This window comes from Triticum aestivum, chromosome 5A (genome assembly GCF_018294505.1).
Source record: "Triticum aestivum cultivar Chinese Spring chromosome 5A, IWGSC CS RefSeq v2.1, whole genome shotgun sequence".
Classification (NCBI taxonomy): Eukaryota; Viridiplantae; Streptophyta; class Magnoliopsida; order Poales; family Poaceae; genus Triticum; species Triticum aestivum.
The window spans coordinates 612,879,934-612,899,309 of record NC_057806.1 but is presented as its reverse complement, the minus strand read 5'-3'; the positions used below and the strand labels follow the sequence as shown (position 1 = coordinate 612,899,309).

The 19,376-nt window shown below is 47.4% G+C and overlaps 3 protein-coding genes across 4 annotated transcripts; all 3 read left to right on the top strand.

Moving 5' to 3' along the window:
• Positions 1-7,155: 7,155 nt before the first annotated feature.
• LOC123105329 (protein IQ-DOMAIN 5) lies at positions 7,156-11,877 on the top strand. 2 transcript variants are annotated; one of them, XM_044527377.1, is made up of 7 exons: positions 7,156-7,459; positions 7,577-7,700; positions 8,269-8,505; positions 9,623-9,853; positions 10,068-10,181; positions 10,625-11,096; positions 11,404-11,877. In XM_044527377.1, the coding sequence occupies exons 2-7, from the start codon at positions 7,608-7,610 to the stop codon at positions 11,547-11,549; spliced, it is 1,293 nt and encodes a 430-aa protein (XP_044383312.1). In that variant the 5' UTR covers positions 7,156-7,459; positions 7,577-7,607; the 3' UTR covers positions 11,550-11,877. The 2 variants fall into 2 exon arrangements, with proteins under 2 accessions (XP_044383312.1, XP_044383311.1); XM_044527376.1 differs by having other exon boundaries at positions 7,567-7,700.
• Positions 11,878-12,130: 253 nt separating this feature from the next.
• On the top strand, positions 12,131-14,397 carry LOC123105330 (uncharacterized). Its single transcript, XM_044527378.1, has 3 exons — positions 12,131-12,570; positions 13,564-13,671; positions 13,752-14,397. The coding sequence occupies exons 1-3, from the start codon at positions 12,232-12,234 to the stop codon at positions 14,064-14,066; spliced, it is 762 nt and encodes a 253-aa protein (XP_044383313.1). The 5' UTR covers positions 12,131-12,231; the 3' UTR covers positions 14,067-14,397.
• Positions 14,398-16,543: 2,146 nt separating this feature from the next.
• On the top strand, positions 16,544-17,902 carry LOC123105328 (syntaxin-121). The gene has a single exon (XM_044527375.1). It carries the CDS (start codon positions 16,729-16,731, stop codon positions 17,680-17,682), a length of 954 nt encoding a protein of 317 aa, XP_044383310.1. The 5' UTR covers positions 16,544-16,728; the 3' UTR covers positions 17,683-17,902.
• Positions 17,903-19,376: the final 1,474 nt, after the last annotated feature.

Below are 19,376 nucleotides of genomic sequence, written 5' to 3'. Positions count from 1 at the left end.
TAGCCGACAAAGCCAATCTGGTTCGACCGTAGCTGTATCTAGTGTTGTGAGGTCTGCTTCCATTGATGACCTCGTTAAGATGGTCCGCTTGCAAGACTTCCAAGAAACAGCATCACCTCCATGAGTGAATACATATCCGCTCGTGACCTTTATCTCATCAGCATCTGAGATCCAGTTTGAGTCAATATACCCTTCAAGCATCTTTGGGTGCCCGGTGTAGTGAATTCCATAATTTGCAGTGCCTTTCAAATAACGCAAAACTCTCGCTAGAGCTTTCCAATGCACATCTCCTGATTTTGAGACAAACCAACTCAGTTTGCTAACAACAAAAGATATGTCAGGTCTTGTAGCACTTGCTAAGTACATAAGCGAGCCAATAATCTGAGAATATTTCAATTGATCTCTAGCAATTCTTTGATTCTTTCAAAGTAACACACTTGCATCATAAGGTGTTGGAGAGGGCTTGCAGTCACTATAGCCAAAGCGACTCAAGATCTTTTCCACATAGTGAGATTGAAGCAATGTAATCCCACCATTATCGTCTCTCAACAACTTGATGTTCAGAATGACATCTGCCACTTCTAAATTCTTCATCTCAAAACAACGAGATAGAAAATTCTTGACCTCCTTAATAACATTCAGATTTGTTCCGAAAATCAGTATGTCATCAACATACAAGCAAAGGATAACTCCCTCGCCCCCACCCTGGCGATAGTACACACATTTGTCAGCTTCGTTCACAACAAAGCCAGCAGATGTTAAAGTTCTTTCAAACTTCTCATGCCACTGTTTGGGTGCTTGCTTGAGTCCATACAAAGACTTTAGCAACTTGCACACTTTTCCTTCCTGACCATCTAGTACAAACCCATCTGATTGTTCCATATAAATTTCCTCGTCCAACTCTCCATTTAGGAAAGCAGTCTTAACATCCATTTGATAAACGAGAAGACCATGCGAGGTAGCTAGTGAAAGTAGAACTCGAATAGTGGTCAGTCGAGCCACAAGTGAGTAAGTATCAAAGAAGTGTTCACCTTCCTTTTGGGTATAACCCTTAGCCACGAGCCGACCTTGTACTTTTCAATAGTACCATCAGGCCTAAGCTTCTTCTTGAATATCCATTTGCATCTTATAGGTTTGCACCCATAAGGACGATCAGTTATCTCCCAAGTTTCATTCGCCAAGATGGAATCCATTTCGCTACGAACTGCTTCCTTCCAATAGCCAGCATCTTCAGATGTATAGGCCTCTGAAATAGAACTGGGAGTGTCATCTATGAGATACACAAGAAAATCATCACCAAAGGACTTTGCAGTCCTCTGTCTCTTGCTCCTAGTAGGAACTTCATTGTTCTCCTCCACATGACTTTCAAAGTGTTCCATCGAAATGGCAGGTTTGGTAATTGTAACTGGTTCCTGATTCGATGAACTAGGCATCTCCTGATTAGATGAGGTAGCCATATCCTTCATGGGAAAGATGTCTTCAAAGAAAGTCGCATCATTCGACTCCATGATCGTATCGACATGCATGTCGGGTACCTCAGATTTTACAACCAAAAATCTATAGCCAATGTTATGAAAAGCATATCCTAGGAAAACACAATCCACAGTCTTTGGTCCAAGCTTCCGCTTCTTTGGAATTGGAACATTGACTTTCGCCAAACAACCCCATGTTCATAGATAAGAGAGTTTTAACCTTTTCTTCTCCCATTCCTCGAATGAGTTATCTCTTTGTTCTTTGTGGGAACTCGGTTTATGACATGACATGCCGTCAATATCGCCTCCCCCCACCATGCCTTGGAGAGACCCGATGTGTCTAACATGATGTTAACCAAATCAGTTAGAGTACAACTCTTTCTTTTGGCCACCCCATTAGACTGAGGTGAATAGGTAGGCGTCCTCTCATGGATTATACCATGTTCCGCACAAAAAGCATCAAATTCATTGGAAAAATACTCTCCACCACGGTCGGACCTAAGCCTCTTGATTTTCCGATCAAGTTGATTTTCCACTTCAGCTTTATAGATCTTGAAAAGGTTCAAAGCCTCATCCTTAGATTTCAGAAGATACACACGGCAATATCTAGTGGAGTAATCAATTAACGTCATGAAATATTTCTTTCCACCTTTTGTCAAAACACCATTCATTTCACATAGATCTGAATGTATGAGCTCTAATGGTGCAGGATTTCTCATTTCTGCAGTCGTGTGAGACTTACGAGGTTGCTTAGCTTGCACACAAACTTGACACTTAGATCCCTTGACAGTGGTGAAACTAGGGATTAAGTTCAACTTCGCTAGTCATGACATGCAACCAAAATTAACATGACAGAGACGTGAATGCCACACATTGGATTCACTATTGTTGCAAATATGATGAACAACTTTATTGCAAACATCTGATAAGGATAAACAAAACAAGCCTCCTAACTCATAGCCTTTACCAACAAAGGTTCCATACTTGGATATTACAAATTTATTCGACTCAAAGACAAGCTTATAGTCATCTCTACACAGAAGAGATCCACTAACAAGATTTTTATTGACGGATGGGACATAATGCACGTTCTTCAGCCGCACGATCTTCCCCGAAGTAAATTTCAGATCGACCGTGCCAACACCACGAACAGAAGCACTTGAACCGTTGCCCATCAGCACGGTTGAAGTCCCTGCGGTCTGATAAGACGAAAACATGGAAATATCACCGCATACATGCACATTAGCACCCGTGTCAATCATCCAATTAGGAGAATGACATACTGAAAGAATAGTGGGAAATATACCATACCCATCATCCTTCATGTCAGTGTCTCCAATGACAACATTAGCGGTCTTGCCGCCTTTCCCAGGGTGACGCTTGTCATAGCGATTAGGGCAACTAGGAGCCCAATAATCAGGATCTCCACACACATGACAAGCACCTTTCTTCTTGTCATTCTTCTTCTTGAAGTTCGTGTGCTGCACAACCTTGTTCTTCCCATCGAACTTGCCCTTGTTTTTGAACTTGTGGGGCTGGAAGTTCTTCTTCTGTACCAGATTGGCACTAGATCCTCCCTCAATACCTCGAGCACGTGTATCCTTTGCTCTCGCCTTTTCTTCCACATCAAGAGCGCCAATGAGATCCGGGATGGAAAACTCCTGTCTCTTATGCTTCAGTAAGGTAGCAAAGTTCCTCCACGAAGGAGGAAGCTTAGTGATGATACCTCCGGCAACAAACTTGTCCGGTAGCATACAACTGAAGTGCTCAAGTTCTCTAGCAAATGACTTTATCTCATGAGCTTGCTCAACCACGGAGCGCTCTTCAGTCATCCTGTAATCATAGAATTGCTCCATGATGTACAACTCAGTGTCAGCATCCGAGACCCCAAACTTGGCCTCGAGTGCATCCCACATATCTTTTCCATTATCAATTGACGCATAAGCATCAACTATGTTCTCACCAAGAACACTCAAGAGAGCAGCCTTAAACAGAGTATCCATTTTCTGAAAAGCTTGTGCCTGTTGAGCATTAAGCTCTTCTTTAGGTTTGCCGAGAGTGGCACCATAGCAACTCATGGTTTGAAACCATAAGACTGCTCTTACACGCCACCTCTTATAGTGGATACCCTCAAACATAGGAGGTCTCATGGAAGCAGCAAAACCACTCGGGGTAAATTGCCTATAATAAGGTTTTTGGATTGTTGGAAATATGAGTAATTTAGCAAATGATTTTATTAACAGAAATACTAGATAAAGCATGACCAGAATAGTAGTGATAAAACAAGCCATGCGATTTGACAGAGAGAAGGTGAACAACATCTTCATATATGAATTGTAACTAAACATATCTAGAGCAGACAGTATAGCAAGTTGCATATATGAAATAGAGTCTAACATATCTAGGGCAAATACTAGAACAAGGAACTGTAGCAGGACCTCTAATAGAAAGGAGAAGAACACGTACGGGACAGCAGCAGCAGAAGCGCTGGACTTGGGGTCGGTGTCCTCGCCTGCCATGTCGTCGAGGAGGTCGTGGACATCGGGGAAGAAGTCGTCGGCGACCGGATCATGCGTGATGAAGCAGCCAGTAGTCGCGCTGAGCGCTCCCCAAAAACCTTATCACCCTTCTCCCGTACAGGACTCAAAAGGTGCGGTTTCGGAGGCCTACTGTCCCGACGTACGATGCACGCCGCAAGTCGGGATGAGGAAGATAGCAGCAGCTCAGAGATGGAACCGATGGCGAGGGAAGGAGTAGTTCTGGTGCATCTCGCAACCTGCGACGCGTCGTGACGAGGCGTGGCGTGGCGAGGCGGGCGGTGGAGGAGGAGCGTGTGTGGACTCTTGTTCTCATGCTCATACAAAGTGGGGAAAGAACCTCCCTTATAAAGAGGTCCGACTCCCTAAACTAGCAATGTGGGACTAAACTTTAGTTCCACCTCTTGCCTTGCACAAATGGGCTGCGTGGGCCTCTAGGATTTATTAGGAATTTCTGAAACTGCTATTGGGCTAGGCCCAAAATAGACAAAATTCCAGCATATCATATATTAAAAAAGAAGCGGCAAAGAAGCCGAATACAGAGTCTTTTGGCCATCACAACGCCAATCACAAGAATTAGCATCCACATCCACCAAACACACCCACCATGCGTACTACAATACTTGCTTCACCTAGGCCAACCTCATGCTGATGGCGATGGGGCAAGCCACAGAGCAACCAAGCTGCGTCACAACCGCTGCCGGAGATCTCTACAACAAGACCAAAACTCGAAGCCAACACAGACCAACGTACCCTACCCATTGAGTCAAGAAGAAGTCGGCAAGTGGACGGCAGGGCCTGGGCGGACCTAGAGACGGCGCCATTGATGAAGTCTGATGGCTTTTCACCCTGATGAAGTCTGAAGAGATGCACCGGGTTGCTAAATATAACGCAACACCCAACAAAAAATAGTTTCGCATTGCAAAAGTAATCCAGAAATATCACACGGACCGAGCATTGTGTTTTCCTCATGTGGGCCCTTGTGGTTGATACGCAGACGAGGTGGGTCCCAAACTTTGCCGATGAGAGGGTTTTGTTTTTAGATGTTTTGTCTCTTGTTAAGAAATGCAATGTGTCAGTGACTCTCTGAAAATGGAACAAGTTTCTCGCCGCCTAGCCCCCGTCCCGATGATGCCTCTAGCGCTGTTAGAGGGCATGTGGAGGTTTATCTATGATGGATCTCGCGAGACTCGATTGGCATTTTTCTTCGGTGGATGTGTGGATCCACTGGATCCGTGCTTCGTTCGTCTGCGTTCATGTGTCTACAGGTTGGATCCTTTCGATCTACGCTTCTCTTCATGGCGGCGGCTGCTGTTCTGGTGCGTTGGTCCTATGGCAACCATAGCACGGCGACTTTCCGAGTGTCTACTACAATAAGATTTGTACGACTTCAATGCGACTCGCTCTAATGCTTGTAGTCGTCGCTAGGTGGTTTACGAATCTGAATGTAATTTTTCTTCTATGAACCCAAATAAAAAACATTCTGCGATTTCATCATGTAATCCCACACGTATCGTTTTGATTTCTTTTTCCAAAATAAAGAGAGCACGAGAGGTGGCAGTCAGAAATTGTCTTCTTTTTGTAAGACCTCAGCATGAAAAGTTGGAAAAATATGCAGACTGCACTATAATAAAGGAGACGCTCCCTACAAAAAACAAAAGACCCTAAGGCCTTCCACTATGTAGTCGGTGCCCAAGGCATTAAAATATTACCAACTGGGCAGCGCTGCCCTTAAGATTTTATTTGGCACCGGGCTCACTATGTTGCATATGCAGCCTGCTAAAAACGGGACCCAGAACTCTATTCACGTGAGTTTCCTTCACCTTCTGCAGGCGGGCCATGAGCTAATTGTTTACTACTTTTTGCATTTGGCATCAGCTGGGCATCGGAGCAACTACTTGCTCCGGTTCCCACAAAAAAATTTATGACACCGGCTGGGGCAATGGAGGGATTCGGTGCCAAACTAAGAAAAAGTGAATTTGGCACCTCTTTTGGCCTACATAGTGGAAGGCCTAAGTGCCACGACAAATTCCGCCTTACGTTTTTTGTGGCGTCTTTGGATGACAATTTTAGTTATAAAAACATTAGGATGGTGTTACTTCGTGCCAAGGACGCAAAGGCAGCAACAACGAGCAGGCGACAGTTAAAATTTGACCTTGGTCTGTACTAGTAGGTACTATGGTGCAGGACATAACGTGTCCCACTGTTGTACCGCCCAATGATAAATGCTTTTTCTTCATAGTCAATCAGCTTTACAGCAGGAGTAACGCAAGAAAATAAATACATGCAACAGAATCCAGTGTACTGCCAGCATCGAGAGACACCACAGCAAGTGCGAGTAGCGGTTCTTAAAGTTACACGCCTCATGAAAACTCTCAGTCCTGACAAAAGCCAATGCCACCCCCACACACACTGTTGCGCTCCTACCAAAGTCCTTCGGCGTTTATCACTTTGAGGATCTTGCGTCAGCTTTCGCGCGGTGACGCGTCCAAGATTTTGCTGGAGGGGTTGAAATACAGACGCGGAACAGAGAAAACTGTATTTTCTTCAGTGTATCTAACGCCATCTCTTCGGCATAGTATCTTCTTAACCAAATTTAATCACCAAATATTCTCAGGCGTGTTTATAGTTTGCATTGACGACCGGACAGATGGCAATGGCAGTGAAGATAAGCTATACTAGATGCGCATCTCAAAGAATATATATGTTTAGATTGAAGAGGAATCACGCCGACCCTGAAATCTTAGTGCCACAAAGCACGTGATCAGTCACTCCACGGTCTCAAACGAAGCCACTGACCAAATCCAACAAAATCCGCAGCACAGGGAGACTCTCTCTGGGGGCTAAACTATTAATAACGCTAATCAAATAAACCCAGCAGCAGCAGCATCACCTTGTCCTAAAGCTAATCAAAGAATCTTTGGCTGCAGGACGCAGGCGAGCCAGAAAAGAATGAGACGCGGTAAAAATAAAATCCCAGAAGCGAGCAACAAGAGAGGGCTTTTGATCCCGACAAGCGGGTGCAGAAAGCAAAAGCTGAGAAAAAGCGCCGCGCTTTTCTTTCTTTCTTTGTTTATTTGCCACACTGGTACAGTAGTACTGTATGATTTTCTTGCCTATATAATTCTCGCCCTCCTCCTCCCTGCGGCTGCCACACAGGCGGCCGAGCCGAGCCGAGCGAGCAATAATTCGCACCGGCACACAGGAGCGGCAGTAATGGCCGCGTGGTGCCGGTGCCAGTGCCAGTAGCACGCAGGCAGGCAGGGGAGCAGCGCCACTGCACTGGGCACTGGTGACGCTTCGAGCCCACTCGCCACACCCTTCCCTCCCTCCCTCGCTCCCTTCGCCTCCTCAAGCCGGGCTCCCAATCTCGCGAAGCGGCGGCCCTCATTGGCCGGCGGCGGTGCGCGGCCCCGGTCGTTTCCTCCGGCGTCAGGTGCCCGTGATCTGGTAACTCACTTTCCGCCGCGGTTTTGTTTTCTCTTGCCCCTTTATGTGAGATTGCGCAGCTTGCGGCTTTGGGCTTGTGCTGACGGAAATAATTTCCGCGACTGGAGGTTGTTGCAGAGGCGGCGAGGTGAGGTGACGCGGCGGCGCGATGAGGTGGCTCAAGTCGTTTGTTGGGCTGAGGAAGGTGGAGAGGCAGCAGCATCAGCAGCGCCGCAAGGAGGATGGCGACGCCGGCCGAACAGTACGGAGCACCACCTCTACCTACCTACCTACGATTCCGCCTCTGCCTTTTTGTTCTCACCTCTGGGTTCCTTAATCCCATTTGGTCTACTTACTTACTCTGCTTGTATGTGGAAGGATCATAGCAATATTTTGCCCAGTGCTTCGTGAGAATTCATTCTTATCCTACAATAAATCTAATCTATAGGTAGCAATTGGTGCTTCTTTATGCAATGCTTTTGCAAGTTCTTGCATTTGTTGGCTTGTTGCAGATCTGGGTGATATTATTTGAGTCACCCTTTGGTTCTGCACCACTGACAATATTGAATTTTGGGGACTGGAATTAGTCCAAAAAGAACTCAACTAATCTGTTGCTATGTAAGCACAACAACAACTATAAATTTGGAACAAGAATAGATATCTGTATAGTATTGCTACACCAGTACACCGTCCCTGATTATAAACACATGAGGAGAATATATGTTTCTGCTGCCATTTTTTTGGAATAGAGTGATGCCACATGCTTCTTTGCTGATGTGCTATGAAAATTTGCCTGTTTGCTTACACATTGTGAACTGGGGAAATTGCAGAAAAGGGATGCCGTCGATCAGTTCCACTTCCAGGATCAGCACTCCCAGGATCACGCTAGCCTTGTCGGACCAGAAGAGTTCCCTGATGGAAATGTTCCGTCAGAAGACGATTGCAGCACACCTTCATGCTCAGGACCTGGTTTCAGTACACTTAGCGTGCCACTGCCTCAAACAGAAGAGGAGCTCAAAGAGATCTGGGCTGCCACAATTATTCAGACTGCGTATAGAGCCCTACTGGTATTCACCTTTTTCTCTGTCCATTAGCAGTTAACTTCTTGCTTGCTCTGTACAGTGGGAATAATTACACATGTTTCCTAACTTGTGTATATTGATAAAATGCAAGGGGCCTGAAAATTTCAATGGTTACGTTTTTTAGAGAAATTGGATCTTGTGCTACCTTTTAACTAGTCTTGCTTGATTGCTGATGTGTGGTTAACTAGTAAAGTACTAAAGCTCCAGTCTCCAAAATACGGAGCTCCTGTGTCCAAGCAAACCTGCACCTGCAGGGCTGCATTTGCATGTGTAAGGCAGTATTAGGAGGCTTGCTATCCGTTGTATATTTAAAACCGGACTTTGTGCAGTCAGTAGGGTGTGCTGCACTTGTCTTACCTCACAAATTTCACATGGTTTTCAATTCCAACAACTATAACATACAGAGTGATTAGCATTATGTGATGACTATGCAGTTTCAGTTGAAGTAAGAAAAGCTACAGCTCGATCATCCTGATACTGTGATACATGGTAGAAGTAAAATCTATAATTCCTGGAAATGTTATGTATAGGTTTATGTTCATCGACATCAGTACTACTCCCTCCGTCCGGTAAAGAGTGTATGTTTGGCTTCAAAATTTGTCCACAAAAGAGTGTACTTCTATCTTTCCAATGCACTTTAAAGTAGAAAAAAAAATTCTCTCTCATCACACGGCAATCAAGACTAATAACAATCTACACATGGTCTTCTTAATTTCTACATGCACTTAGCTCATTGGGGGTTGGTTAATTAAAGAGGAGAGAGATTGGTGTCTTGCACTTTTCCAATGCATTTTTTACTTGACTCCATAATTTGTCCTAAAATCTCTAGATGTGCACTCTTCACCGGATGAAGGGAGTATGCAACAATGTTTGCTGGACTGTATCTTCGACATCAGTACTGTGCAACAATGTTTGATGGACTGTATGTTCATACGGCTGGCTGTCGAAGTATTAGTGCAAAGCATTGTATCCTACCAACAAGTTTATCTTGGAAACAAAGAAATGTTAGAATGTAATCGAGGAATCTGCCAAGATTGCTCTAATTGTCTATTTTCTTGTAAGGTACTAGTACTACACTAAGTTTAGCTTCATTCCTCTTCAGGCTAGGAGAGCCCGCCGAGCTTTAAAAGGACTGGTTAGGCTTCAAGCCCTTGTAAGGGGTCATATAGTGAGAAAGCAAGCTGCTATAACACTTCGGTGTATGCAAGCTTTGGTCAGGGTACAAGCCCGTGTTAGAGCAAGGCGAGTTCGTGTTTCCTTGGAAAATCAGATGGACGAGCAACAAAATAATGTAGAAGAACAAACCGGCGAGGCACATGTTCGAGAAGTTGAGGTAAGGCACACACCAGTTTGCAAAAATTGTGCTTATAATTTGTAAGACATCCTGTTATATAATTTTTTTTGTTATGCTGCTTGCCTTATTTGTTGACATCCTTTCATAAGGTTCCTGTTAGAGTTACATTTTTTTATCAGGAAATAAATGGTGGTGCAGTGCAGTTATTTGGCTTGAGTTGTTAACTTCCATTACCACCTTACTTAAAATGCAGGATGGGTGGTGCGATAGTATAGGGTCTGTGGAAGACATCCAAGCAAAATTGTTGAAGAGGCAGGAAGCAGCAGCCAAGCGTGAGAGAGCCATGGCCTATGCCCTTTCTCACCAGGTAACTTTATCATACGTTTTACCCGAGGACATTACTCAATGGTGGTAACAACATGATGCTTGAACCGTGGATTAGTGAATGCTATATAGTGCACCAAACATATTGCCCTGAACCTAAGTATAGCTTCTGGATGTCTAAGGTCATTTCGGAAGCCTCATGCTTGCTGTTTTTGTGTGATTGGCTGCACCGCACTCTACTATGTTTGCTGTTGCTACACTCCAACTTCCAGGTGTTGCTTTCATGAATAACATAGAAGTTAACCTTCCCTCCAAGCTAGCTACATAATTTTGTTCTTCATGTTTTCCTTGCTATTCTGCTCTTGATTAGCTTTTATCTGTAATTTTACTGCATAGCCAATATTAGGCCACTACTTGAAAAGAAAAAGGGAAAGCATCAGTGCTTCCTTTAGTGTTCCATCTGAAGTTTCTTCTCTCCTTTTGCAGTGGCAAGCAGGTTCAAGGCAACAGGCAGCCATTACAGCTTCTGAACTAGACAGGAACAGCTGGAGCTGGAATTGGCTGGAGAGATGGATGGCTGTCCGCCCGTGGGAGAGTCGGTTCCTGGGCATGTACGCAGCAGATGGAATTGCCATCGATACCGGAGCGCAGCACGCTGAGGGAAATGCAACCAAGGCCCCATACAGGAAACCTGTGAAAAAGCAGGTTTCAGCTCTTCATTCAAATGTGTTGATCCAGAAGGCCCGGCCCTCGAACTCAGAGGGTGGTGGCTCCTCGTCGAACCCGTCTGCCGGTTCGGCGTCAGCTAAACCGAAACGGAAGCTGCCACCGAAAGAAGGTTCTGATGAAGTCTCGTCTCGTCTTTCGGGACTTGGTGTCCGGAGCAGTAGTAATCCTAAGGAGAGGCCTGGACAGTTACAACCACGGGCCAACAAGAGGTTCTCCTTGCCTGGCACTGGTAAGTCCAAACCTTGCATCTGTTACTTCTAGTGATGCAAAGATTTCCTGCTGGTTTCAGTAACTTTTCTTCTTCGGAAAAGGCATCATTTTTTCGATAAATGTCCTTGTCTAGCATAAGTTTTTCTCATGTGTGTGCGCTATAACTACTCAGCAGTTCAGAAATAATCTCCATACTACAAGCTGTTTGTTTCCTTTTTCCCCAGAAAAAAATAAAAGCTGTTTGTTTCCTGTTCCAACTTGTGCCTCGGTTTATTACGGTTGCTTAAAGCTTCCAGATAGACTCACTTGCTACTGAAAATGTGCAGGCACAGAAACTGGCAAACGGCAAGTGAATAAACCTGCGGTGAGCCGATCCCCCAAGGCTACCGAAGACTCCCCAGCGCTGGAAGGGAAGCATCGCCGTGCCGGTTCCGTTGATCTGTTGTTCAAGAGAGTTGAGCTGCAGGCTTGACAAGCCATCTGAAGCCCTATCTACCGTCGTCAAGGTTTGAAGCATGCGACGACGGCCTTAGATTCTGGAAGGTCCATTGGAGCAATTTGCATTTATTTCTTAGCCATATAGGTATGCAGTCAAATGCTCATCTCATGAGATGAGATCTAGCTAGTGCTTGGATATGTATGTGCTGGTCAGCTGGTGCCTCTAGTCCTGGAGGTTACCATAGCTTGTACTGTTGTATTTGTAGCTAAGAGCAAGTATGGACTCACATTTTCTGGGACTATTTTTTGTACAATAAAAATTCTGAAATGTTATGTTTCAAGGGGTAACCCTGTGTTTTTCACTGGTGTGTGCTCTGTAATCTGTACCTTGCTTTTTTTTTTTGAGCAATTGTAGTCTGTACCTTGCTTTTTTTGAGGGGTTAGTCTGTACCTTGCTGAGTTGCTGGGCCATGGTGTCTGAAGTATAAGCTTAGTAGTAGACTTGCTTGTTAAGGCTGCGGCCCATCAGACGAAATGGGCTCCGGCCCAGCAAGAAAGCCAGCTCATTCTACCCATTCCCTTTATTCCTTGCCCCGACGCGACGCGTTTTGTTTTGTTCCGTTTCCTTGGCGTGAACCGTAGCGGAACCGTCATCCATCGACGACTTCCGTCGCGCCCGAGGCACAGCGAGGCGCCCGAAACAATTGTCTGTCTCCATGGCGGCAACGACGACGGCGACGTCGAGGCGGGCGCCGGCCGTCCTCGCCCTCGCCCTCGCCCTCCTCCTCCTCGCGGCGGCGCCCTCGGCCTCCGCCAGGGGCGACGGCAACGGCGTGTACGAGCCGTGCGCGGACGCGACGGTGAGCCGCGGCGACGGGTTCACCTTCGGGGTGGCCTTCGCGGGGCGCGACGCCTTCTTCTCCGGCGGCGTGCAGCTCTCCCCCTGCGACAGCCGCCTCAACCTGGCCGGCGCCGGCCCGCTGCTCGCGCTCTTCCGCCCCACCGTCGACGAGATTTCGCTCCTCACCGTCAACGCCTCCGGCGCCGGCGACCTGGTTAGTCGCCCTCCGCCGAGCTGCACCTCCTCAAGCCTTCCCTCCTGATTTTGCTGTTCGATCGAAGCTTTTTGTGCGAGGAATATAATCCGTAGGACGAACCCTAATTGATTTACCCATTTGCACCCCAGGGGAACTAATTGTTTGGCACAAAGAATTGTCTGCTAGCTCCTTTTTACTTCTTCTATTCTACTCTATAAATAGTAAATAAATCATGGTACTTTGCAAGCAAGAATTTGGGATGGCCATCAATCATGCAGTACTCCCTCCTTGCCTTTTGTCAATTAGTGTGTGAGGGATGAAGAAATTCAAATCGTTGGGGAGACCTCGCAAATCCATCGATGATGGCCTCTTGATTGGGGAGGTTTAAGCCAAAAAAACGGAGAGCTGGACAGTGTCCCACAAGCAACACGTCCAGACAACCGACAGCTACATTTTTGGGCTCATTGGAGGAGGGTGGATCCGTTAATGGCGCTCTCGACATGCCTCCGTGTTTCTCTGTGGCCCAACCTAGGTACTTGGTCGTTGCAATCTCGTCTGAGGATTTATTGAATGTGCTGTCCCCTCACTTTGGAGAAATTTCCCCTTCAACTGATTGATTGGGCTCAGCCGTTTGTTTTTAAGATAGTAATGGCAGACTGTCATGATGAGGACCCTCATTTATTTCTCATCTTCCTGATCCATTGACGGCATTTTGTTTTTTTTCCCCTTGCAAATATGGGTCAAGACTCAAGATGCTGCATACAGTAAGAACGATTTCAGTAGTACTGAAAATTTCAGCACACTGTAATTAGTTGCCGAGACAACCTGCTGAGAAGAACTGCACAATAGCTTTGCATAGTTCAATCATGATACAATTGTTACTTTCTTGTACTCGAGTAGATAAGATAGCCAGATAGGTGTACTTATGAAATGTCTTGTTGGACAGTTCTGACATAAAAGATGATGGGTTCATCATTAGTTCTAACATGCCGTTCTTTCACTCTGTTCCAGACATCCGCTGGTGGGTACATGGTGGCATTTGCCGGGAGGAAATTCGCGGCAAGGTCGCCGCCCGTGTTCGTCGGCAACAGCTCGTACACAGTCACCGGCTTCACCCTGGTGCGCCCATAATTAACCCGTAACCTGGGCCAAATCACCGGCGACCATCTGCTCAACTGACGCCTATCTCTGTTTCCCAGGTGTTCGAGTTCCACAAGGGCACGCTCCAGAACCTCTTCTGGAAGTCCGACGGCTGCTCGTCGTGCTCCGGGCAGGCCAACTTCGGGTGCGTCGAGAACAGTTGCGCGATCAAGACGTCGAGCTGCAGGGGCAACGGCGGCGGCGGGCAGGTGGACTGCAGCCCCGGGATCCAGCTGGCCTTCTCCGGCACGGACAAGCACGAGGCGGTGCTCAACTCGTGGTACGAGGTGTCCAAGCTGAAGCAGTACTCCCTCTTCGGCCTCTTCTCCGGCCTCAAGGACTCCCTGGCCGGCCAGTTCAGCAACTTCTTCTAGCATCGTGTCGTGTGTGCTCGGTCCGTCCACATCGTGCAGCTTCTGAAGGCAGTCACACACACCCGTTGCCTCATATTGCGTCGTCACCCGTGTAGTGTTTGTTCAAGCTGTCGCGATATACTGTCACCCGTGCATGCCGTGTGACGTTTGTAACAAAATGCTCTGTATATCGATTATCAGCTGCTACGTACGCTCGTTAACTGATAGGTATATATAGAGACAGTGTAAGCTACGTACGACGAAACTAGTGTATTTTTTGTAATGTATAATGTAATGGTATTTGTGTATTTTTGTGGTACGGTATGGAAGAGATGGTGGTTTGAAACGAGTACATTGATTGACTGTCCACGATGCAACTATTGGAGAAAAGTGGGATGTTGGGTGAGCTAAAATTTTGTTACTTTGGGCTGTTGTACGTTTATAAAAGGAGAGCATTCGTTTGTGACGCGCGTCCTTGTGATCCGGCCAGCGCCGGCACGTACGGTGGCCCGAGTCGAGAATGACGAGCGCTTGCACTTTGCTCTCTTCATAGAAGCTACCTGATCGGACCCTCCTGCGGCCGCCAGCACCCTCCTTCCTCGCCGCAGTTAGATGACGAGGCCGATGGCGGCGGGGTGTTCCGCCTTCTCTCTCAGTGTTACATAATCTCGAGTCCGCTAGTACCAGCATTTCTGTTCCACATGTGTTAACCAAACCCAATTGAAAAGCAACACCGACTTATAACAGGCTTTAGGCTCATCCCCCTCAAAAGACTAGCCTGTTAGGAGGGGACACCCCCGTCCTTATAAATCGTGTCCCGCCTCCTCCCACAACTGACGTGGGACTAAACCCAACACTCAGGGCCTCCACCACATGACGGCGCGGCTGGGCCGGGACACCGTGATGGCGAGGGGCGCGGTGGTGCGGCGGCGGATCCCCACAACGGCTTCATGGTGGCGTCGCCATGGTGGAGGCAGCGGAATGGTGGTGACCCTAGTGCTCCTATCGCATCACGACAACGATATGCATGATCAGTCCTTCTTGATCTGGTCGTCGACGTGTTCCGAAACTACTGCCGAGATCTTGCCCAAGGATATCTGGATCGGATAGAATCCGATCGTGCGCGTCCATATTAGCCTGCGCGGCTCCATGAGGGCGCGGCGTGAAGCTTTGTTTGTTTGTCGACACCATGAGACATGTCGGTATCCCGATTTTCATGGCATAGACAGCGGTGGAGAAAGTCATGGTGACTGAGATCGGAGGATCAGTAAGGCGGAGGGGGCCTTGGAGGCACTAGAGGATTTCATTTTTTGGTGGTGCTCCTCGGGTGCCGAGTCGTGACTTTCAGGATGAAAACCTAAGGTCTGATCTTCATTGGCTGTGTCTGGCAATTGCCTTGCAGGTATTGTTTTGAAAGCACGGACTTTCTCTAGGGTCAAAACTTAATATCTTGGATCGGCTGTCGATGGTGTTTGTGCACTTTTTTCTTCTTGAAAACATTGTTTTTTGAAGATCTTTTATGTTTTTGGGTGTTGTCTTTGGTGGTGGTTTATGGGTCATTGTGATGAGGCCTTTGTTTTTTTCTCTATCTTTTATAATTTTTCTTTTTGGGCTGTGTGTATCTTAGATTTCTTTGTGACATCTTGTTGGTGTAGAGACTAAGAGTAGTTAATATCTTCACGAAATTAATATATAGAAAAGGCTTGCTCTGTTGCTCACGAAACAGAAGATACGGTTCGCCGGCCACTGGCGCGAGGGACCGAACCAACTAACGAACATTACCTTCCTACGTATACCTGGCAATTAGGCGCCTGCTCCTCTTCTTGCACGCTTGACGCAGCACTTTCATGCGGTCAGGAGACCGAGCACCTGTGGAGTATGCATGTCGCCAACTTTTCATTTCATTTCTTGTAATGCGTGACTCAGCCCATTTGGACGAGAGAGAGAGACAAAAAAAAAGGTGTTCTGGTCAAGTGATCGGGTCAAACACGACTAACCGTATAGTATATATGAATATAATGAACACACCGCAAAAAAAAGAATATAATGAACGACGATGGCTCCGTCATCAGGGGACGGCTACCGACGGAATTTACCGCCACCCAATCCAATCCAATCCAATCCAGGCAGTTCACGTAGAATTTGCCGCCACATCCTACGATTTTTACCCATACTACTTAATTTTCACCCCGCGTCGAGCTGGTTTGTCCGGCGCGGCGCGGCGCGCTGCAGATATGGAATCCGTTGCACATGCCCGCCTGGTGAACTTTGTACAGCCAGCTAAGCTGCGTGCCGCACTTAGCTGACGCGGTTATTAGGCTCGAGATTTCCGGTTTCCAGACATGGATAGCCGACGCCCCCACGCCACCGCGTGATCCAAGGACCGGACCCAACCTGGACGCCAAGCCATCGGATCGGATCGGATCGGGTCGGGCGTATTACTATTGGATCCACTTGCCGTAGGGAGAAGGAAGGGTGTGAGTCGCCGTCCGTCCCCTTCCTCCCACCTTCCCCGAGCACGAGACGGCAGACCCCTTCAACCCGACTCCGCGTCTCCGCCCCGATCAGTACCGGTTAAGTAACTAACCCCTTCTCCCTCCCTTGTCCACTCTGCTTCTCCCCCTCCAAGAAACCGGCGTACAGATCGATCGATCGGCCCTTGCCTGAGCCGGCAGCAGTAGACATGAACAACCTCTTCTCCAGCTCGTGGAAGCGCGCGGGCGCGGGGGGCGACGGCGGGGACCTGGAGTCGGGCGGCGTGGAGATGACGGCGCCGCCGGGCGCCGCGGCGGGGGCGAGCCTGGACCGCTTCTTCGAGGACGTGGAGTCCATCAAGGACGACCTGCGGGAGCTGGAGCGGATCCAGCGCTCCCTCCACGACGCCAACGAGTCGGGCAAGTCGCTCCACGACGCCTCCGCCGTGCGCGCGCTCCGCTCCCGCATGGACGCCGACGTCGCCGCCGCCATCAAGAAGGCCAAGGTCGTCAAGCTGCGCCTCGAGTCGCTCGACCGGGCCAACGCCGCCAACCGCTCCGTGGCCGGGTGCGGGCCGGGCTCCTCCACGGACCGCACCCGCACCTCCGTCGTGGCCGGCCTGCGCAAGAAGCTGCGGGACGCCATGGAGGCCTTCTCCTCCCTCCGCTCCCGCATCACCTCCGAGTATCGGGACACCGTCGCGCGGCGCTACTTCACGGTGACGGGGGCCCAGCCCGACGAGGCGACGCTGGACACGCTGGCGGACACGGGCGAGGGGGAGCGGTTCCTGCAGCGGGCCATCGCGGAGCAGCAGGGCCGCGGGGAGGTGCTGGGCGTGGTGGCGGAGATCCAGGAGCGGCACGGCGCCGTGGCGGACCTGGAGAGGTCGCTGCTGGAGCTGCAGCAGGTGTTCAACGACATGGCCGTGCTGGTGGCGGCGCAGGGGGAGCAGCTGGACGACATCGAGGGCCACGTCGGGCGGGCAAGGTCGTTCGTGGACCGGGGGCGCGAGCAGCTGCAGGTCGCCCGCAAGCACCAGAAGAGCTCCCGCAAGTGGACCTGCATCGGCATCGGCATCCTGCTCGTCATTATACTTATCATCGTCATCCCCATCGTGCTCACCAACACCAACAAGAGCAGCAACAACAACAACCAGCAGTAGCCTGTGGATCTGCCTGCCCGTGGCGATGATGATCCGGGCTTGCTTGCTTCTTGCTGGGTGTTGTTGGTTGTTTTTTGTGGAATTTTTTGCGATTGTAATTACTCCGTCCGTGCGGTTCGTTGAGCCACTCGATTATGTTATTATATTAGTAAAAATGCCCGTGCGTTGCAACGGGTCAAAAAGATAGCAAAATCTGCTTTATGTGTGTCATTGCGCAACATTTCTTATATTCAATTCTGATTATCTCTTTTTTGGAGTATGAAGTGTGGATTTGAATAAGCCACCTTAACATCCTTCATCTGATTAAAGAGTACTTGTGCATGGAATAGTTTGTCAATCGTTTTTTTACTTTTCGAGAGAACATGAATATTTATTTATTTTAAAGTAACATATTTGAGTTTTTTTTATCATTTTTTAAGTGGGATTTTTTACAATTCGCATTTTTTAACACATGATTTTTGAAAATAATTTTGATTTATATATTTTTTGAAAATATTCTTAAATACAAACATTTTTAAAAATTGGTACATTTCTAGGACATATTGAATGACGAGGAGACATGAGCAGGCGGCGGCAGTGCTTGGCCCAAACAAAACACTTCATGCTCGTGTCTCCTCGTCGTTCTAGGGATACAAAGCACTTCATGTCGTGTTCTTCCACCATGGCCATCAGACTATATTTTTTTAAAAGCGAACGGGCAACCAAACTGTTGCAGCTGTCATCGGTTGACCGCCGCTTCATCGGTTGCCGCTTCATCGGTTTGTTTGTGACAAAAAAATCAAGTTATTAAAAATAACCTTAGATCAAATGAGTACACATAATATTGGATGTAATATAAAAATAACCAAGCATAATTTATATGAACCCCACAGATTCAAAACAACAGAAAAGTATGAATGGTCATTGCCGGCCAACTTTTTTGTATGCGAGAAGAGAATGGCCATTGAATTAGAGCATGTTCAGGTGCACGCACGCAACCGATGTTATTTATTTTAATTGCTCCCTTCTCGGCCCGTGCACATTCAGCAACAGCATCGTTCTTTTTATTCTTTTCCTTTAATGCTCATACATAAGAGCAAATTTTATTCCTTCATATTTCTTTCATTTTTTGCTTTATAAGAGCCGAATTTACTCCTTTTAATCTCTTCCCTTTCCTTATGAGTGAAATAATTTCTTTCCTTTCTGCTTATATAAGAGCCGAGTTTTCTCCTTCTTTTAATTTCTTCTCTTTCCTTATGAGTGGAATAATTCCTTTCCATTTTTCTTACATGAGAGCCGAATTTACTTCCTTTAATTCCTTCTCTTTCATTTTGAGTGGAATAATTTCTTTCCTTATTGCTTACATAAGAGCCGAGTTTACTCCTTTTAATTCCTTCTCTTTTCTTCCTGCTTGTATTCCGGGACCCACTCCTTGAGTTGGCTTATTGATTTCGAATCATACACATGTATAAATTGGTGGGACATCGATGGCAGATTATATGACCCTCACTATTTTTATGTAAAGACCCCAAATAAGAGGTGGCCTTGTTGCCTCCAACTTTTCATTCCCTTTGAATCTTCTAACACAAAGGCCAGCCAGGTCACAGGGGCTGAGACATTTAAACTCACCTTCCCTTTAGTTGCCAATTTGAAGGGAGGGATTGAATTAGGCTGTGTTTATGGCCAATTAAGATGCCACTGTCCATGAGCGATCA

Coding starts and splice junctions, on each gene's coding strand:
- LOC123105329 (XM_044527377.1), top strand. CDS start 7,608: ATGAGGTGGCTCAAGTCGTTTGTTGGGCTGAGGAAGGTGGAGAGGCAG. Junction 8,506..9,622: donor CTGCGTATAGAGCCCTACTG/GTATTCACCTTT, acceptor ATTCCTCTTCAG/GCTAGGAGAGCCCGCCGAGC. Junction 11,097..11,403: donor GTTCTCCTTGCCTGGCACTG/GTAAGTCCAAAC, acceptor GAAAATGTGCAG/GCACAGAAACTGGCAAACGG.
- LOC123105330 (XM_044527378.1), top strand. CDS start 12,232: ATGGCGGCAACGACGACGGCGACGTCGAGGCGGGCGCCGGCCGTCCTC. Junction 12,571..13,563: donor CCTCCGGCGCCGGCGACCTG/GTTAGTCGCCCT, acceptor ACTCTGTTCCAG/ACATCCGCTGGTGGGTACAT. Junction 13,672..13,751: donor CAGTCACCGGCTTCACCCTG/GTGCGCCCATAA, acceptor TCTGTTTCCCAG/GTGTTCGAGTTCCACAAGGG.
- LOC123105328 (XM_044527375.1), top strand. CDS start 16,729: ATGAACAACCTCTTCTCCAGCTCGTGGAAGCGCGCGGGCGCGGGGGGC.